This window comes from Podarcis tiliguerta (assembly GCF_965153285.1).
Source record: "Podarcis tiliguerta genome assembly, chromosome: Z".
Taxonomy (NCBI): domain Eukaryota; kingdom Metazoa; phylum Chordata; class Lepidosauria; order Squamata; family Lacertidae; genus Podarcis; species Podarcis tiliguerta.
Genome location: NC_139553.1, coordinates 22,743,301 through 22,762,158, shown reverse-complemented (window position 1 = coordinate 22,762,158; position 18,858 = coordinate 22,743,301). Strand labels below are relative to the sequence as shown.

General features: G+C 43.7%; 2 protein-coding genes across 9 annotated transcripts in view; one reads left to right on the top strand and one right to left on the bottom strand.

Annotated features, from left to right (window-relative positions):
• LOC310669435 (vascular endothelial growth factor receptor kdr-like) overlaps positions 1-8,052 on the top strand; it is a 231,540-nt gene extending 223,488 nt beyond the window's left edge. For all 8 annotated transcript variants that reach the window (XM_083423419.1, XM_083423417.1, XM_083423424.1 and 5 more), the window contains 2 exons: positions 3,366-4,543; positions 4,983-8,052. In XM_083423419.1, coding sequence (XP_083279545.1) covers positions 3,366-3,564 — 199 coding nt within the window. In that variant the 3' untranslated portion in view covers positions 3,565-4,543; positions 4,983-8,052. The remainder of the gene's footprint in view (positions 1-3,365; positions 4,544-4,982) is intronic.
• LOC310669944 (craniofacial development protein 2-like) overlaps positions 1-18,858 on the bottom strand; it is a gene marked incomplete at its 3' end in the record, with an annotated part of 710,849 nt that overhangs the window by 532,319 nt on the left and 159,672 nt on the right. The window lies entirely within an intron of this gene.

Genomic DNA, 18,858 nt, shown 5'->3' with positions numbered 1-18,858 from the left:
CCATTATTAAATCCATTAAGGGCCTTAAACATGCTTGCCCTGCAAAAAAATAAAAATAAAGCCTCATTAAACACCTATAAAAAGCCATAAAGCCCATTATAAGCCCCTGCAGTTCAATTACCGCAATTGTTACAGGACTCAGATGCAAGGTATAACTTGCTGCAAACAGCAAATTGATTGGGATGTCTTTCTTTGAGGGCTGCTGCTCCTTGTGTACAGAATTTTTAATGAATGGGAAAATCTATTAAGCCTGCAATCCTAGGCAATCTTATTTGGGAGTAAGCTCAATTGAACATACTGGACCTTGCTCCTAAGAAAGTATGCATGAGCTCAATCATTCTCATTCATAGGGTTTTGGAGCCACTATTCCAGACCTATGAGGCCACCATAAGGTCTCTGCCTTATTTACATATAAATCAGGGTTTTGCTTTAAAAATAAAAGAAGTGCTAAGTGCTTCCTCCTCCCACACCTTAACCTCCTCACAATCTTGCACTAGGCACTTTTCTCCATTTCCAGCTACAAAAATAACATCAGCCAAGAATAGGGGGAAATGGCTGGAACAATTGGCTGTGGAGAAAAAATAACCTCACCTTTGCTTTATAGATGAGGAACACTTGAAAAGAATAGACCATTGGTCCATTTAGCTCAGTATTGTCCACACTGAATGACTGTAGCTTCCCCGGGTTTCAGACAGGGGATGTTCCCATCCCTTCATGCAGAGCAGGTGTTCTACCCCATGGCTTTGGTCCTCCTAGTAGGAAAGGAGATGCAAAGGGGGCTTCCAAGACTTCAATGGGAAAACAAAATGTGCATCTAAATTCATGTAAACAACACTGGCAGCATCTCAAGATTGGTTCAGTTGCTGAGCAGGGGAAGAACAAAATGAAATCTCAGTAAATACAGAAAGTTGTTAAGGGTTAGGAAACAAAGGCTGAAGAGTTGTCTTAATTTCAGGGTATGCAGCTTGGGTGAAATGAGTATTTTCTAGGATGGTAATTGCATTTCAAATCTGCCAGAGATAGTTAACCACACTCCTTGCCTCTGACCAAACTTGTCATCCCTCTGACTTGGGAGCAAATATTAAATGTCATTGTTTGAGAGGCTCGCTTTAAACATTAGCTGACAGACAGTGTCATTCCCAGATTTGACATGGTGGCTGGGATGAACCAGAAATGCAAGCTCCCTTCTTCCTGCATACTGGGAGCTGACAGAGCTCAGAGAGTCTCATTGTGTGGCCAGGCTAAGCCTTAATAACACTTCTTTTATTGGGCACTGCAAGACTCGCCCAGGCCAAGGGCCAAGTTACACAGATATTTTTGTGTTTTTCTCCATCCCCATTGACCAGTTTAATACCTGGTAAATTATAAAAGCTGCTGGAGCTATGGAGTCAGCTGAGAAGAATCATCAGGGGTTATCAATGGCAGGGTGTGTGGGTGAGAAATAGATGAATAGTAACGTTTTCACAGGAAGAGTTTAACAAAGAGAGGGGAGCAGCCAACTGCATGCAAGGATACAAACATGCCTATGATTATCATAAAAACATAAGAGATCAAAACAAAGGCTTACCTAGTCTGACATCCTTTTCTCACAATGGCCAACCAGATGCTTCAATGGGCAGCCTGCAAGCAGAACCTGAGTGCAAAACCAGCTAGAGGAGGAGAGAACAGAGGGTGAAGAACAGAGAGTCTTCTTCCATCCTCTAAGCCCCCTGGGAAACTCAGGAAACTTGCTGCACCTGGTACTGGGTGTAGAGAGTACAACTGAATAAGACTCAGCTATGGGCAACCTAAGGAGGTGCCATTCATCTTGGGCCTGCCCATAAAAAAACAAGTCTAGAGTGGGAGACTAGGGTAATGTCTGCTCTTTACAGAAACTCTTCTCGTCCTGAGACTTTTGTGGGTGAGCTGAGAGTTTGTTTGGACCTTGGGTGAGAACCTGGAAGCTGAGAGGGAGGGTGTGTGCCAAAAGGAAAATGAATTTATATTGATTAACATATACTAGAAACTTCATGTTAATGAAACATTTTTTATGTTTAACTGTGTATTTTTGTAATATTTTAAGTTGCCTGTTGTTGCTTCATTTTTTTGTACACTGCTTAGATATGTTTTTAATATATTAAACAATATAGACATTAAATAAATAAATAATCACCCTACCTGTAATTTCCAGCAACTGGTATTCAGAGGCACCCTGCCTCCACAAGTAGATGTGCCATCATGCTAGCAGCCATTGATGGCCTTTTCCTCCTTGAATTTGTCCAATACTCTTTTAAAGCCTCTCATAGTTAACAGCCTTTGCCTCAAATGTCTCCCTTCCCAGGAGCAAGGATCTTACAGACCTTATTTAGCTAAATGGTAGAGCATAGCACTGCATGCAGAAGTTCCCAGGTTCAATCCCAGGCATCTCCAGGTACAGCTAGGACACACTCCTGCCTAAAACCCTGGATAGCCACTACCAGTCAGTATAGGCAGTTCTGAGCCCATGTAGAACTCTGACTGAATATGAGGCAGCTTCTTATGTTCCTAACGTTCCACTCAGAGTGGTTTTCCACCTGTGTTCTGGGCAGACACTATAAAATAATAGTACTATACAGATAATACCTTTGCCTTTGGACAGGACTTCCCAGGATGTTAGAGCAGTCAAAACAACAGGTGCTCACAGGAGAAATCTAGGATGCTACTGTACCTGTGATTTCGTAGCAGTGTATCCCAACCACCAACTTCCACCACCTCTTCTGTGCTGCAAACTGTGGTTTGAATTCACATGAGACAACACTCAAACCCGCAGGCTGAGCCTGTGTCCTTGGTGAACCAAGTGTGCCACGTCCCAGAATTCTCTGCAGCACACAATGGTTCAAGCTGATGTGGGGCCAGGAAGCAGAAAGATATGAGATGAATTTATTCATTCATTACATTATATATCACATTTCCTTCAAGTAGCTCATGGCAATGTGTAAGGGTGTCACCATCCATCTTTTATCCTCACAGCCTCAACCCTGGGAAGAAGGTTATGCTGAAAACCCAGTGAACTTCATAGCCAAGTACATTTGAACCTGGGACTCCTTGGTCTTAGTGTGACACTTTAACTCACTATACCATTATACAGAACACAAATATTTTATGTCTTAAGGGTAGGGATGGAGGAGAGACTTGGTTTGGTTTGCATTTTAATGTGAACCTTCCTAATTCCCACTTCCATAAATAATCCACAAACCAAAGCACACCTATCCTTCTTAATCCACACCTCACTGGATTTTGCAGTGTAGTAGTCCAACAAAAAATGTTATGAAAAATGTGTATGAAAGTGCTGGTTCGTTTTTGTGAGGACATTTTTGCTGAATTTTCAATCATTTTTCCTCCCACAGGAGAAAAGCCATCAACAAGAGCAAAGAGTCTGTATTCTCGGAGAACGAGCGTGAGGCTGTGAAGTACCTGTCGGCAACACAGGTGAACGATGCCGTCCAGGAACAGTACGTTCTCCTGCCAGTCGATCCCACCCTGGAGTGCCACAGCCCACCTCCTGACTACAACTCAGTCATTCAGTACTCTGCTCCTCCAGTGTAACTGGCCCACGGCTGATCCTCTTCATTTACACATCTTTGACCATACAGTATATTCATCAGGCTTCCTATTTGTGCTGCCTGCTTAATGGAACCAGTGGGGTGGTTTTTTCGCACAAAAAAAGGGGATAAGATATCACACTCTTATCCAGGTCCATCTGTCCAAGGTATTAAACCCCCAAAGCAGATAGAAGTCCTTTGAAGAGCAGCTGTCTTAAAGGGTATATTTCTGCTGATCTAGCTCTTATTTTCTAACCTTCTGCACAGCAAATTTGTTTAAAGGGAAAAAATGCAGTTGTACCCATTGCATTGTCATTCTGTGGGGGCTTCTTTCTCAAAGCTTTGGGATATACACTGAAAATTCTGGTTCTGTTAACAGGGGCATATTCTTCAGGGATCACTTCTCTCAGTTTCAGGTAGAAATAATAATTTCTCTTTTCCTCATTTTTGGTTCCTTATTATTATTACCATATTTACATCTGCCAGAATCCCACCCCTTCACCAGTCCACATCAGATTACAATTAGCTTGCACTGCAAAACAGGGCTAGGGTGGGATTCATATTTATATTGACAGCCAATGTCCTTTGTTCCTAATAAATAAAAGCTAATAAGGGAATAATTAGATGAGCTCATTCTTTTCCAGAGCAAACTTCCCTTCCCTCTTTCTCCCAATGAAAAGTCTGACAATTATAACTGTGTAACTGTCATGACTTCCCCCAAAGAGCCCCGGAAATTATAGTTTAGGAAGGGTGTGGGATAATTCTCCATTGAGATCCCAGGCCCCATCCCAGCCCCTTCCTCATACAAATCTCCCTTGGAGGAGAAAATGACCATTACATAACATCCTTTTCCCTGGCCTGTAGATTTGCCATTAGCTCCACTTTCCTGGAAATCTATTACAGAAAGAAATGGGTGTGAAAACTTTCTTGGCAATGAATGTTAGTCATTCAGCAGGGACCAAAAAGACCTTTAGCCATCTAGGGTAGTGTAATGGTTCTAGGGGTTGCTCGTGCGTAAGCTTGTCCCAACCTCTGGCTGGGTTACCTGAGTGAACCTATCCTGTCCGGGCAGCCACTCACCCGTGGCTGTCTCAATCGCTGGCAGAATCCGTCAGTGGGCGTTTCTTAAACTTCTTCCAGAAAGAAGCTCTTTGACGCCGAGTCTTCGCCTACTCTCCCTGCGCGGAAGCCTTCTGCGCAAGGAGGATGTAGGCAGCGGAGGACCCTTCCTCTCCCCGCTGGTCCCCGGCAAGGAGTCATGGGACCGCCTCGCCAATTCCCCCATCTGCCCCCCTTCTCCACTGGAGCTACGTTTATTCTCTTCCCCAGAAGACGGGCTGCCTCTCCCACTCCCGGGACGCTCTCTGGGATCCCTTTGGAGCTTGCTCTCTCCCTCGGACACTGATAGCAGTTCCCTGACAGGTAGTGAGGTTGAATAGATCCAACAGTATTGGAAAAACATAAAGAGAAAATATGCCTCAGGTGTTTTTGAGCCAGGCTAGGTCAAGCTGGAAGGCAAGCCTGTGACCCTGTGAAGCTGTGACTTTAAAAGCATCCTCTTAAAAGGTGTTTGGAAAGAAAATCTATTCAATTCTGGTAGGGATTTTTCAGACAATGGCTCCAAAAAAGAAAATAGTATGCCTTGATGAGCAGCAAAAATATTTCCTTGAGAGGAAGAGAGGAGAGGTGGCTATTTAAGGTGGGGGGGGGGTGTATTCCAGTCACTATCTTGCATATTCTGCTTTCTTTGGCTGTGTAATATGAATGCTGTGGAGATTGTGGCTACTTCCACTTTGTTCCTGCTCCCCACAAAGAGGTGTGTTGGCTGCACAACCACCCCAGGGCATCTACACCATACTGTGGTCCTGAAAATCATTGTATGGCTCCCAGAAAGGTGTAGTTGCCATTTCTCTGTGATGTCCTTCCCCCACTACACACACACACACACACACACACACACACACACACACACACACCATTCCAGTTAATGTTAACATGCAGCTCTCTTTTGGGAGATACCCATGCTGGTGTTGTACCTCCTTAGAAGTCAAATTATCTGCTCATTCCACACTGAAGGAGTATGGGAAGATGCAACCAGCCACTCTGATAAATCCAGAGAATGGCACTGTGCTGTGGATTCTTGCTTTGCTTGACCCAAGGAACCTTGCGGCCCTTTCCTCAGAGGCAGAGCAGTGGAAGAAGTGCCCTAACCCTTTTGCCCAAGCCCCCAATCCTGAAACTCTGACAGACACATAACCTTCTAACAGGGTCTCTGAAAACTGGTTTCAGGACCAGCAGAAGAACATTCAGCTTTCTCAAGGCCTGCTGCATTCAGCATCTCAGGTGTTCAAAAAGGCGGCACTGAGCAGAGACGTAGCAAGAGAGGTGAATGTTTGTGTTCTCCCTAAATTCAGCTAATTAGAAACTGAGAAAGAGAGATGCAAAAAGTGCCTTATGGCATGAGAGTAGGTGTGACCCTTATCTTCTTGCAGGCAGGTTGCCTAATTCACCTCTTGTTCTAGATCTGAAACCCAAAGAGGCCTTCATTGAACTAATATGGAATTGAAGAATTTGTGTAGTATGGCTCTTCCCAAAGCAAGAAGCACCCCATCTGGACTCAGTGCCTAGCTTCTTGCCAGGAATGGTTCTGACTTTGGGTTCATAGACTTCCTCACTGTTTTTGTTTTAACCAGCCTGTGTACTACCTAAAAAATGAACCTATATTACTTGTATTTTATTTACTAATATTTTTTCTGCCCTTATCTTCCCATTCCCTTAATTTAATTACTATGTGTGTGTGTTTCCAATTAAGCTGCTATATGAGATAGATATAATCCTGCAGAAGCAAAGCACCTGATCTCACTGGTAGAGGCGAGCCTTTCCTTTGCATAACCTCTTTTCTCCCCAAAGGTGCTACCAATATGTTTGACTTCTGCAGGATCTTGCTCATTGTGTTTAATCTGTAAACGCAGTTCTATATAGACTTTCATTTATGTAGCAACGTGTATAATTCTTATGTAGTACCAAAGAGCAGGAAATCCCCTGGAGTAAGAGCTTTCCATGGGTTTACTGAAAATGTCACTAACGCTTGCAGGACAGGCCCCAGTTTATGAGAATCTCCCCAGTTCCACAATTACTGCCAATTTGGCCAAACACCACCCACTTCCCCACCTTCCTTATCATTTGGGGGACATCTTTGTTTTATTTTTAATGCTACCTGGCTTCTTTCAGAAAATAGGGAGCTATGTGAATCTTGTGGTGTTTGGATCAAAGGGCAAGAGAGGCATAACTGACCTTGTTCCCATGTGAGGCTGATCTCGATTGCAGGACAAAAAGAGGAGCCAGTTGCCCAATAGAAGTGTATATTTTGGTATCTTAAGACTACTCAGGGAATATTTTGTGACTTCAGAAGATACTCAGCCACCTGCCTTTGTGACCTGACAAACCTCAGATATGTTCAATGTTAATCAGTACAAACCTGTCTCTCTTTCAAGCCAGACGTTATCTTTTTTCACTCCTTTAGCAATCCTACATTACCAGAGAAGATAGTATTATTAACCTGTTTTGTATCCAGGGCCGGCTCCACCATTAGGGAGAATGACACTGAGGGGCACACAAAACTGTACCATGTGGCTGACCTGCCTGCTGCCTGTGGAGTTTGTCCCGGCACTAGTGTTGAAGTTAAGAATTCAGCTGGCAGTCTAGACAGCTTTTGTACCTGGAAATGGGCGAGACACTGACACACGCTTCCCTTCAGGCAGCAAAATGTCTTTAGTCAGCCCTGGTTTTCTCTCCCTTTATACCATAATCAGCAGCTTCAGAAAAGACATTTGTTCATAGCCACAACCTATTCTTACAGTGAGATGATTCTTTCAGAAATATATTACTCGTCCTGCTCTAATTATATGTCGTTATCTGCTGCACTGACAAAAGCAATAATCACCATATTTCCTGCCCTATATTTCTTTGGCCTTCTGCCTCTCGGTTGAGAAAGACACAGAGACAGAGAGAGACATTTGCTGGGAATCACAAGCAGGGAGAGTGCTGTTGGAACCATCTCCTGCTTGCGAGCTTCCCATTGGCCACTGGGAGAACAGAATGCTGATCCAAAAGGGCTCTTCATACGTCCTTAAATCTCCGGGCCTTGGTTGTGGGAAGACTTTTTATCAGGAACCGCACTGAGCAGAAACTCCCAGAGTCTTGGGTTTGTTTTTTCTACTGCCCCATTTTCCCATTGTTCCTGAGTTGTCAGTACCATTAACAAATGTCTGTGACCCAAATAATGAGATGGCAGAGCAAGCAAATAAGCAAATGTCCTTATAAGCAAATGTTCTGCTCCAAACACTACAGAATGTACAGTGAGACCAGACCCTGTCTGTCTGAAGAATGCACTGGGGGAAAACCAAAACACCTGCTCTCTTTATATATTCAAAAATGTATTGTAATTATTAACCAAAAATAAATAAATAAAAATAATTTGATTTTATACAGCCTTAAGCCTCCTTTGTGTCATATGTTCTGAATTCATGCTCTATCCCAAGCATCGGATAGGAATTCCCATGTAAACTGAGGCATCAAAACAAACCCAATCATGGTGCCTCCCCCCCCCCAAAGCCCCAGTTAAAAGCACTTTACACTATAGTGCAGGCCTGGTGCCTCTGGTTTGTTGGTAGATCTTTGGGTTCCACTAAAATACACAGATAGACAGAATTGCAACAGTAGCACAGCTGCTTTGCATGCAGAAGACCCACATTCAATCCAGTCATGCCCTATTAAAAAGCTCAGCTGACAGGTAATGGGGAAGACTCCTAGCCAAGAACCTGAGGAGCTGCTGCTAATCAGAGTTAGTAACAGGCTTTGTGGGTAAATAATCTCACCTAGAATAAGGCATCTTTCCTAGGAAGGAAGGTACATACTCAATGCATGGGGCCACAATGCAGCATTGGACTGCTATAGTTTTCAGTTTAGTGCTATAGTTTTCATCCAAAGGATGTTAGAAGTGGGAGGGGGAAGCACACAAGGACATTGGAAACAGAATCAAAGGCAGCCCCTCAAAAGAGCCTGTTATGTGACCAGCAGAACAGGAAGAATCCACTTGACGGCAGAAACCTGAAAGTGCTCAGTGATTGGGAAGCCACAGTGACAAGAAGCATAGCAGGGTCCTCAAGCAAGAAATCAGGTCTTCTCACAGTTGTGGGTGTCCCACCACTTGGTGGGCAGCATATAACCCTTGTCAAGATCACATGGCTAAATCCAGACAAATGCCTTTACAAAATGCTGTTAAAATGAGGGTGCATTCATGGGTACAAAAATGGTGGCAGCACATCAGTATGCTGTAAGCAGGGCTATTAAAGATTTAATATTGCATTTCCCCATTGTAGCTCACATGAAAACCATCTTTTTATAAAAGAGTAAAGACTGATTTTCAATATGGCATGCCAATGTAACCAATAATTACAAAAGACGTCCCAGCTTCTGATTGGATGTCCTGTTTTTGGTGCCAAGCTCTTGCACGAGTCTGCAGGTTCCTGCAAGAGCTCAACTCCAAAAGATGCACATCTTTCATGTGAAAGGACTCTGAGTTGGAGCCCATGGAGGAGGAGGGCTGGTGGTGGTGCAGGCCAGGCCTGCCCCACTGGGCCCAAAGCTTGTGCCTCCACCCAACGACACCCCCACCAGAGGAGAAGAAACCAAGGAAGTCAAGGGTGACAACGGAAGAGGAGGAGGAGCTGGAGGTGCTGGTACGGTGCTTGCTCTAAGAGTAGCAGCTGGTAACTGAGACAGGGGATGGGGCCCAGCTGGCTTGACACCGAAAGATGCACTTCCTGATTTTAATTGGTGGAATGCTGGAGGGTAGGATATGGCAATGGCATGACAGAATCAGGCAAACACCTCTTGCAGAAATCCTAACACAATGATGCAAGTTGGCCAGGAGTGAAATTAAACAAGGCCCCTTTTAAGGTATGTGGTTTGGACGACTTTCATTTGTCTGCTCTGAGCCGGGTGACTCACATCCGCTGACCTCACAGGAATCCTTTTGAAGAACTTATCAGTATCTAGATGTCTTCTGTACTGTATATTAGTTCCATGTCAGTGAATGTCTGGCAAAATGCTGTGACCAAAGATTCACAGACTCTGTCACTTATATTTTAATTTCCGTTTTTTATATCAATTTATTTCTAACCTCTTCTTACAATAAAACTATAAATTGGGGGTGGGGACAGTAACAACATGGAAATGTTTCAGTGCCAGTTGAATTGTTTTAAATACAACACAGCCACCAATGTTCACATACACACAAAACACAGAAAAAGCCACGCACACGCATACACCCCACCTGTGTATAGTATGCTAGTTTCTACACACCTCTATCTAGCCTATCCAGGCAACCAAGAGGCAGCACCAGAATTCAAGGACACATTTCAGCCAGGTAGAAACACTCAAAGAGCGTGTGAAGCAGAGCTGGTGAGAGGTGCATCCTGGGGGAAAGTCTAAGACTTGGAGGCTTGGGGGTCCACATTTGGTCCCATGCTTGTTCTTCCCCACCACTGCATTTAGCCAAACTATGGCTTTTCAGGAATATGTAAACATGCAGGCTCCCACCAAGGAACTCACAGCAGTTTTGCTTCCCCACTTTGCTGCATTGCAGATGACTGGACTAGAATACCCTTTGGGTCCCTTCCAGTTCTGCAATCCCATGAGTCTGTGCTTCTATGCTGTGTTTGCTAAGCCAATGTGTAGCTTAGTGTGTTGTCTGAACCTGGACTCATGGTTAAGCTCTCTCTCCTCACTAACCATAAGCTGTAGCTAAGGTTTATACCATGTCATCCAAACCAGGCCAGAAGCTACATCTTGCCTTGAAATGGAAAGGAATATGGGCTATCAAGAACTGCAGGTGGGGAGAGTGCTGTAGCACTCAAGTCCTGCTTACATGCTTCCCATTGAGACATCTGGTTGGCCACTGTGAAAATAAGATGCTGGACTAAATGGGCCTTTGGTCTGATCCAACAGCCGTGCTCCTCTTATTTTCTTAAGACATTTGAACCTAGCAGCCCTCACTCATAACTCTCTGACATCTGGTCCTCTAATCTCGCTCAATAAACAGTCACTTGAGTAAGCCAGAACTATAGACTGTGATTTGCAAGGGATATTGATTTGTTGATGTGCTTACGGTTTTGTTTTGTTTTTATATTGGAGATATAAAAAGAGATGGCCAGGAGAAGCCTCTTTGGATTTGCTGGTGGCAAAGTAGCTGCCTCTTAATTTTGAAGTTGAACCTTTGTCAGAACAAATTCTTCAAGTTCTAAAAGGTTAATTTGCTTTTCATAAACTACACATTTTTTAAAAAAAATGATAACTTTATTCCTTCCTGGAAGAGTTTTGACCTTTTATTCATGTATATTTTTCAACTCCACTATTTGCTGTTTACGCCACGAGCAAGGATGTCACAAACTGTCTTAGCAAATCGAGCAGCAAACAATGAAACATGGGGGTAAGATGAGGAGAGCAGGTTGTGAGGGGTGGAAAACAAGCTGTCTGAAGGTAACAACTCCCTTTCTTTTCCTTATAAACAGGTCTCTGATTCATTACTGGGTGCCAATAATGGGAAAGGGCTATAGCTCCACAGCAGAGCATGTGCTTTGTGTGCAGAAGGTCCTAGGTTCAATCCCCAGTGGCAACCAGTCTGTATAAGCAATACTGAGCTACATAGACCAGTAGCCAGACTCGGGGCTTATCCAGACTTAACTTTTTCCAGGCAGAGGTTTGCGCTTTAACGCTCTGTGTCAGAGTTGTTGTTTTCCCCTCTGCATTCCCCACCAAAACACACTCTTTAAAACTGAATCAGAGCAAACATCAATTTGGGTTTTCTGCAGATTGACATTTGCTCCAACTGAGCTTTAAAGAGTGGGTTTTCACAAGGAAAGCTTCAGGGGGCGGATGACACATGGAAGTTTAAATCACGGACTTGTCCTGGAAAGAGCAGAAGAAAGGTAAGTGTGGATAAGCCCTCAATATAAGGCACTGATGTTCCAGTTTTGCTCGATGGAGAGACATAGCATGCCAACAGCACACTAGAACTGAATTGCCCTGTAGAACCTTTTCAAGATCCCTTTTTCTTGCATTCTGAAGGCTGATTCATTAGAACAGTTAAAAAATTCTTTCTTCCAATTTGCAAACTGAAGGAGAACATTTTACCAATTCTGGGGAGCAGGAAATCCATGTACCGTATTTTTCTCTCTATAAGACGCACCAGACCATAAGACGCACCTAGTTTTTGGAGGAGGAAAACAAGAAAAAAAATATTATGAATCTCAGAAGCCAGAACAGCAAGAGGGATTGCTGCACAGTAAAAGTAGCAATCCCTCTTGCTGTTCTGGCTTCTGTGATAGCTGCGCAGCCTGCATTCACTCTATAAGACGCACACACATTTCCCCTTACTTTTTAGGAGGGAAAAAGTGAGTCTTATAGAGCAAAAAATACAGTATTTGCCTAAATCAATGTGTTTTGGTGTAACTATGTTTGGCAGCTTATGTGACTCTCTCTATAGATCTGCCATGTTAACTTGGTGCCCTCTGGACTACAACTCCCAGCAGCCCCAGCTTGTTCTCTCCCATAATGGTCATATGCAGAACAGAGCAGAACAGAGCAACCGAAATGAAAGGACATGACAAATTTAGGTCTCTTCATTTCAATGGGCCTACTCTGAGCACACAACCCTCCAGGGTGCATGGAGTGCTAGTTGAGGGGGTAGTACCTCTGGTGGCGACATGTCATGCTCCTTCTGGGGCAGTTTGTCCACATTTGGCCCCCACTCCGCAATCAGTTCTCACCTGTGACTCCTAGATGGGCTACCTCCCCAAGTTGATGAGCCCAACCTGCCCCATACAACACAAGCCTAAACTGCCTTCTTGACTGTTAGAACCCCTATTGGCCTTGTCTACTCAATGTCTTTGCATAAAGGGGAAGTCCCTAACTTTGCGATCCATCGGCTACCCTCACCTGCTTTTGCCAGCCAGTTGAAGCCTTTATATGATCCACAGAATGGAGCAACTCTATGCTGAAATGTAGCAGCATATGGGTCTTATTAGTTTCAAGAAAAACCAAGTAGGTTCCTAAAAGTATGCATGGCGTGGCATATTATGGAGACAGTTGGTAGAGAGGTGTTTTCTTCATGGAATCATAGAATTATAGAGCTGGATGGGACCCCAAGGATCATCTAGTTCAACCCCCTGAAGGAGTGCCATGGCAGGATCCCTAGGAGGGTAACCTGCAGAAGGCCCCAAAATGGAGCATTCCAGGGTGGATGGAGCCATCTTGCAGTGGCATCAGACCCAGTCCAGGCCCACTCACTGTTCCAGTTCCAGGCTTAGTGTGGCAATTGCCCTGTCTCATCCCCATTTCCACACCATCTATTGTGAGTTCAAGGTTGCAGGTGCAGCAGTTGCCCTGCTCCATAAAGCCCTAGCAGATTTGGATTGTGCTCTGAGTGTGCCGCTCAAGCCCATGATAAAACATTCCAAAGTCCATATTGGGGCAATGCCTTTACTAGGGCAACCAAAATTTCATGAAACAGTGTGCAAGCTTTAAGGTTCATCAGAACTCTTCATCAGGCCTCCATCAGATTCTAGAGAACTTGAACACTTGCACACTATTTGGCATTTTGGTTGCCCTAAGAAAGCAAAAATAATAAAAACAAATGTCATTCCATTACCCACTTAAAAAAACGGAACAAAAACAATACATTGGTCCTTAGCAGGTTGGTTGCCCCCAATTTAAACTGGGTTACACCAAAGACAGCAACATTACTTCCTTTTCTATCTCTGTGTTTAAAGGAAAGCAGGGGGGCTGTGGGTCCCTCATCTAAAAAGGTGGAAGTTGATTCGGCTCCTTCTCCAACAGTCTCTGCTATCCTGGTTCTCATGCTGACATGAAGGTTGCAGGAAGCCTTAGAGTAAGCCATTGTAGCAAGTGTCATTTCAATATCAGCTTCTAAACTTGAAACTGATTAACTTCAGCCCTGCTTTTGAATGAGAAATGAAATTTATTCTGCCACAAACAGCTCCAGCTGAGGCAGCTAAGCTGAATGTGAAGAAATAAAAGTCCTCTTTAAACATATTGAATCAAACATCTCAACAGAGGCAGAATTTCATGAAATTTCATTAGCTGGTGAGTTCTTAAATCACAGAAAATGTAGGGAAGGAAAGTCAAATTTAGGCTAAGCAAAGCGAGGGTGGTAAAAAGTATCTATAATACCGGTATGTTGTGTCAGTAAATGATCTATTTTATCAGTAGCAATGAATGAAGCCTATAGAAGTGGAAGTTATTTGCTATTAAAACACCAAAGAAAGTAAGTTTGCTATACCAGATAAACTTCAATTTAAAGACACAAAAAGCATTGGGTCCTATCAAAACTCATAATGCATCCCTGCATTAGCTAAGAATATCAGCTGTGAGCTGGGAAATCCTGCATTTGAATCTCACTGCAGCAGTGGTTACCAAATTTGGCCCTCCAACTGTTTTGGGAATACAATTCCCATCATCCCTGACAAGTGGTCCTGTTAGCTAGGACTTGTAGTCCAGTAACAGCTGGAGGGCCAAGTCTGGCCACCACTGCACTACAGAATATGTATAAAAATATGTATATAAGTAGGGAACTGCAAGGAAATTTTGCAGTTGAGGCTTAAGAGTAGTGCTCCTATTCAAGACTTCATTTCTACCAGCAAGGGAACATGCTTCCCCATGAAGCAATGATGACCACAATCATAGAACTGTAGAGATAGAAGAAGGCTCTGAGGGTCATCTAGTCCAACCCCCTGCAATCCAAAGACGATTAGACAAATTCATGGAGGAGAGGGTTACTGATGGCTACTAGCCCTGACAGCTATGCTGTACCTCCACAGTTGGAAGCAGCAATGCTTCTGAACACTAGTTGCTGGAAACTGTGCTCAACTCAACTTGTGCTCAACTCTTGCGCACAGTTGTGGCACCCGCCCTGTGGAACGTCCTCCCATCAGATGTCAAGGAAATAAAAAACTATCTGACTTTTAGAAGACATCTGAAGGCAGCCCTGTTTAGGGAAGTTTTTAATGTCTGGTGTCTTATTGTATTTTCAGTATTTGGTTGGAAGCTGCCCAGAGTGGCTGGGGAAACCCAGCCAGATGAGCGGGGTATAAATAATGTTGTTGTTGGCATCTGGTTGGCCACTGTGAGAACAGAATGCTGGACTAAATGAGCAATTGGCTTGATACAGCAGGTTTTTCTTAGGTTCCTAAAGATGATTTCACTGAGGCATGATGTCAGTGAAATGAATAATTCATCAACACAGGAAATAAGACCTCTTGCAACTGGCATCCCATGATGGAAACTTCCCCAACATACTGGATGTTAATCTAGGACTATAGCAGAACATTGACACTCATTTATCCTATACCTTATCTGAGCATGCAGGCCTAAACATTGTATAATATGCTAAATATATTAATATCACAGATCTTGGGTGGCCGTCTGTCATGGGTGTTTTAGTTGTGATTCTTGCATTGCAGGCTGGGTTGGAAACAAGTCTCCATCCATGGGCAGAAATGAATATGTAAGGGGTTCTAAATGACTTGAAAAGAAAATGACTTGATTTCCTTACAAAAAAAGATTATGCAATCTTGGGTTAACAAAGATGCAGGCTGTAAAATCACATTTTAGAGATATTCAGTTCACTTGCAGGGAGCCATGGCCACATGACTTCTTGCTTGTTCCAGGTAGGGAAAAAGGGGTGGGGACAGAGCCTGCTAAGATAAACGCATTGGCAACTTGAGGTCAGGGCTCAGGTTAACCCTGTTATGCATGCAAATGTGAGCCAATAACTGCATATAATAACAACAACAACAACAACAACAACAACAACAACAACAAACCAGGCCTTGGGCATGGACTTTTAATTCTCTTGCCCTCATTTCACTACTTACATGAGTGGATCTACTTAAGACATAATCTATCCAAGAGGGGAGTAGTGTAGCTGGGACTCTTGCTTCATCAGCAATTCCCCACAGAGGGTTGGCCAAAGTGCATTATGTTTTTGGTTTTGTACTGGGTCTACAACTGTTTCCTGCCTTCTAATCTTGTCATCCCTCAGGATATAGAGATCTCACACAGAAGGAAGTGAAGTCTAGCATAAAGTTCCAAGCAACTTGCACAGAAACAACATGAAGTTGTACATTTCATCCATTCTGATCCATCATTTACCTATGCTCTACTGTGTACTTCAAGTTTCCTCTAGTTTACTGATTCTGCAGACCTAGCGAACCTAGCAAGGCTCAGTAAGCTTTGGGCTGAACTGGGCTTTGGGTGAATTACATAACTCCTGGGTGGAGGGACCAAATAGAGGTTGAGGATAAATTGATCCAGTTTGCATTTAAAGGCAAGCATTCCTAGTTACCATCTCCAAAACAACATGCAAACCTAAACACAGCGATTCTTCAAAATTTGCCCTTCTCTGAATTTTGCAATACAGTTCTACAGCCAAATAATGTGTACTAAAATGCATATACTAAGATAAAGTGTCCATTAAAATACATATATTAGTGAAAATATCATAAAAATGCATTGTATTAGGGGAAATGGTTAGCATACAAAAATTTGCATATTTGGAGAAATTTGCAGTAAATGCTGATGGATTCTCATGAGAATCAGAAACTGAAATTAACAGATTCACCCATCCCAACTCCCATGGATCATGCAATAGACTGTATCTAGCTCTACAAAGTTGGAGATAGTGCTCTGAGGTCAAAGATGGAGATCCAATGTTAAAGTCTCCCTCCCAGCAGCCTGCAATTGTTTTAATATCTAAATGGCACCAGAGCTCTGACTTTTAATTTTATATACATATATTATTGAAAAATTTCAGTAGAGAAATAATGTGGAAAAGGTGGAGATAACTCATAAGAAAAGAAAAAGAAAAGTGCTTGAAACTGTGGTGCAGTACAATATTGACTTAAGATGGGCCAAAGTGTTCTGGGAAGGGCCCTAAGCTATCTTGGTCACCTGACACATCCCCAAACCAGGAAGATATTTAGTTACACTCTGTGGAGTTATTCATCCAGACAAGGTGACATTTGCTTCACTGGTGAGTTGCTTCTTACTCTGCAAACAGGTCACCTTCAGAGTAGTGATGTAGTGATATGGCTCAGGGAGGCCAACAGAAGCTTTGTTCCACACACCAGAGCCAAATGTCACAGCTTGCCTCTTCTGAGATCAAGATGCTGGAAAGGGATGGGAGTTTTTGCCACAGCTACTTCTTACTGCTGTGTGCCTAACACAAGAAAGGGACAGTCCCAACCACCACCTACCCCCAGGCAAGGCTTTTTGAAAGGAAGGGAGGTGAATATTTTCAACTGCCAGGGATTTATGATATAGATGAATTTGTTTTACTTGCTTTGCAGAATCCTGTTGTTCAGCAAGCCATGAAACAACAGGCAAGACTTATCTATGTTGTCAATGTCACGTTAGAAGCCATGGAAGCTTCTCCCAATCAGAGGCAACACCTTCCGCTGATGACTGAGTGGGCCTGACGTTGCACGCGCATGACATTGCATGGTTGGGAGGAAGCTGCATGCACCAAGCACCCCGTGCCAGTGTCGCTATGCCAAGCGGCGCTGAGCATGCTAAGCTGAGCACCGAGCGCCAAGCCACCTCAATGGACAATGGCTCCTCTCTTGTGCTTGGCCTCCTCTGCACTTGGCTTTCTCTGCACTTGACCTCATCCAATATTGAGGGGGCTCCAAACAGTTCGGCCCCCATGAGCTGATGCCCCTGCTCCCAATACAAACAACAACTTCAGAGGTGGGAATTGCCACCAACTTGCTGATATGGGACATCGCCAACTTGGTCGGCTTCAAAAGATAATTTTTTTGGAGTATCAATGGTTTTCAGCCATGATGGCTAGGTTGTACATCCACTGTATGCCTCCGAAGCCTAGTTACTTGGAATTGCAAGTGGGGAGAGTTGCTGCTGCACTTGAGTCCTGCTTGAGGGCTTCCCATAAGCATCTGGATGGCCACTATGAAAACAGGATGCTGTAGTAGGTGGGCTTTTGGTTGGCTCAAGCAGGCTCTTCTCACGTTTTTAGTATTTTTTGCCAGGATTGTGGCAGGGAAAGGAAGTCCCTGCAGCACTGTTGCTGCTTCTCCACTGCCCTGCAGTAAAGGTAAAGGTAAAGGTAAAGGTAAAGGTAAAGGGACCCCTGACCATTAGGTCCAGTTGCGGATGACTCTGGGGTTGCGGCGCTCATCTCGCTGCATTGGCCGAGGGAGCTGGCTTACAGCTTCTGGGTCATGTGGCAGCACGACTAAGCTGCTTCTGGCAAACCAGAGCTGCTTCTGGCAAACCGTTTACCTTCCTGCTGGAGTGGTACCTATTTATCTACTTGCACTTTGACGTGCTTTCATACCTGCTGCTTATTATTTTTACTTTTCCAAAATGTGCATTAGGCAGGCACCTTCATTATACTGTTTTATTTACATATGAAGTTTCAACCATTTATATGCTGCTTTCCACCATAGTCACTAAGGGGTGTAAGGTTACAAAATATAAGGTGAAGATAAAACCAGCTAAGACTAGCCATAAAATAAGAAAACATACTTAAAAAGTCAGCTGAAATATAAGGATCTTCACCAGGAAGTGGGGTTCGTCTGATTTGAGCCAGGATGAACTCAAACCAGGATGAACAGTTATGTGCTAGTGGTAGTCTGGTCCCACCAACAGTCAAAACCAGGGTTTCCTAAATTTGGGTCTCCAGCTGGTTTTGGACTACAATTCCCATCATCCCTGATGTCCTTCTAGCTAGGGATGATGGGAGTCATAGTCCAAAAACAGCTGGAGACCCAGGTTTGGGAAACCCAAGTCTAGGCACAGTATTATGCCACAGCTGGAGTTTCTGGACCAGCCCAGCGGCGACAAAATACAACCTCATTGCAATGATTGAGTCTTGAGGTTAGCAATAAGGCAGCTACTATGTTCCTAATTCTGGTATACTAAGCTCTTGCCACATAGTTGAGTGGAAGGGCTACTTATGTATGCCCAGCTGTGGCTTAAGGGTGTTTTTAGGTCAGACCATGCTGCAAATGTGGAGAGGTCAAGTGGTTATTGATGCCTGACACCTTGACAGGCTATAAGCCTCTGTGTTTATTTCACACACACACACACACACACACACACACACACACCTGCATTATTACATTCATATCCCATATTTTCTCCAAGTGAGATCCAGGAAGCATGCAAAGGTTCTCCCCCTCTCCATTATACCTTC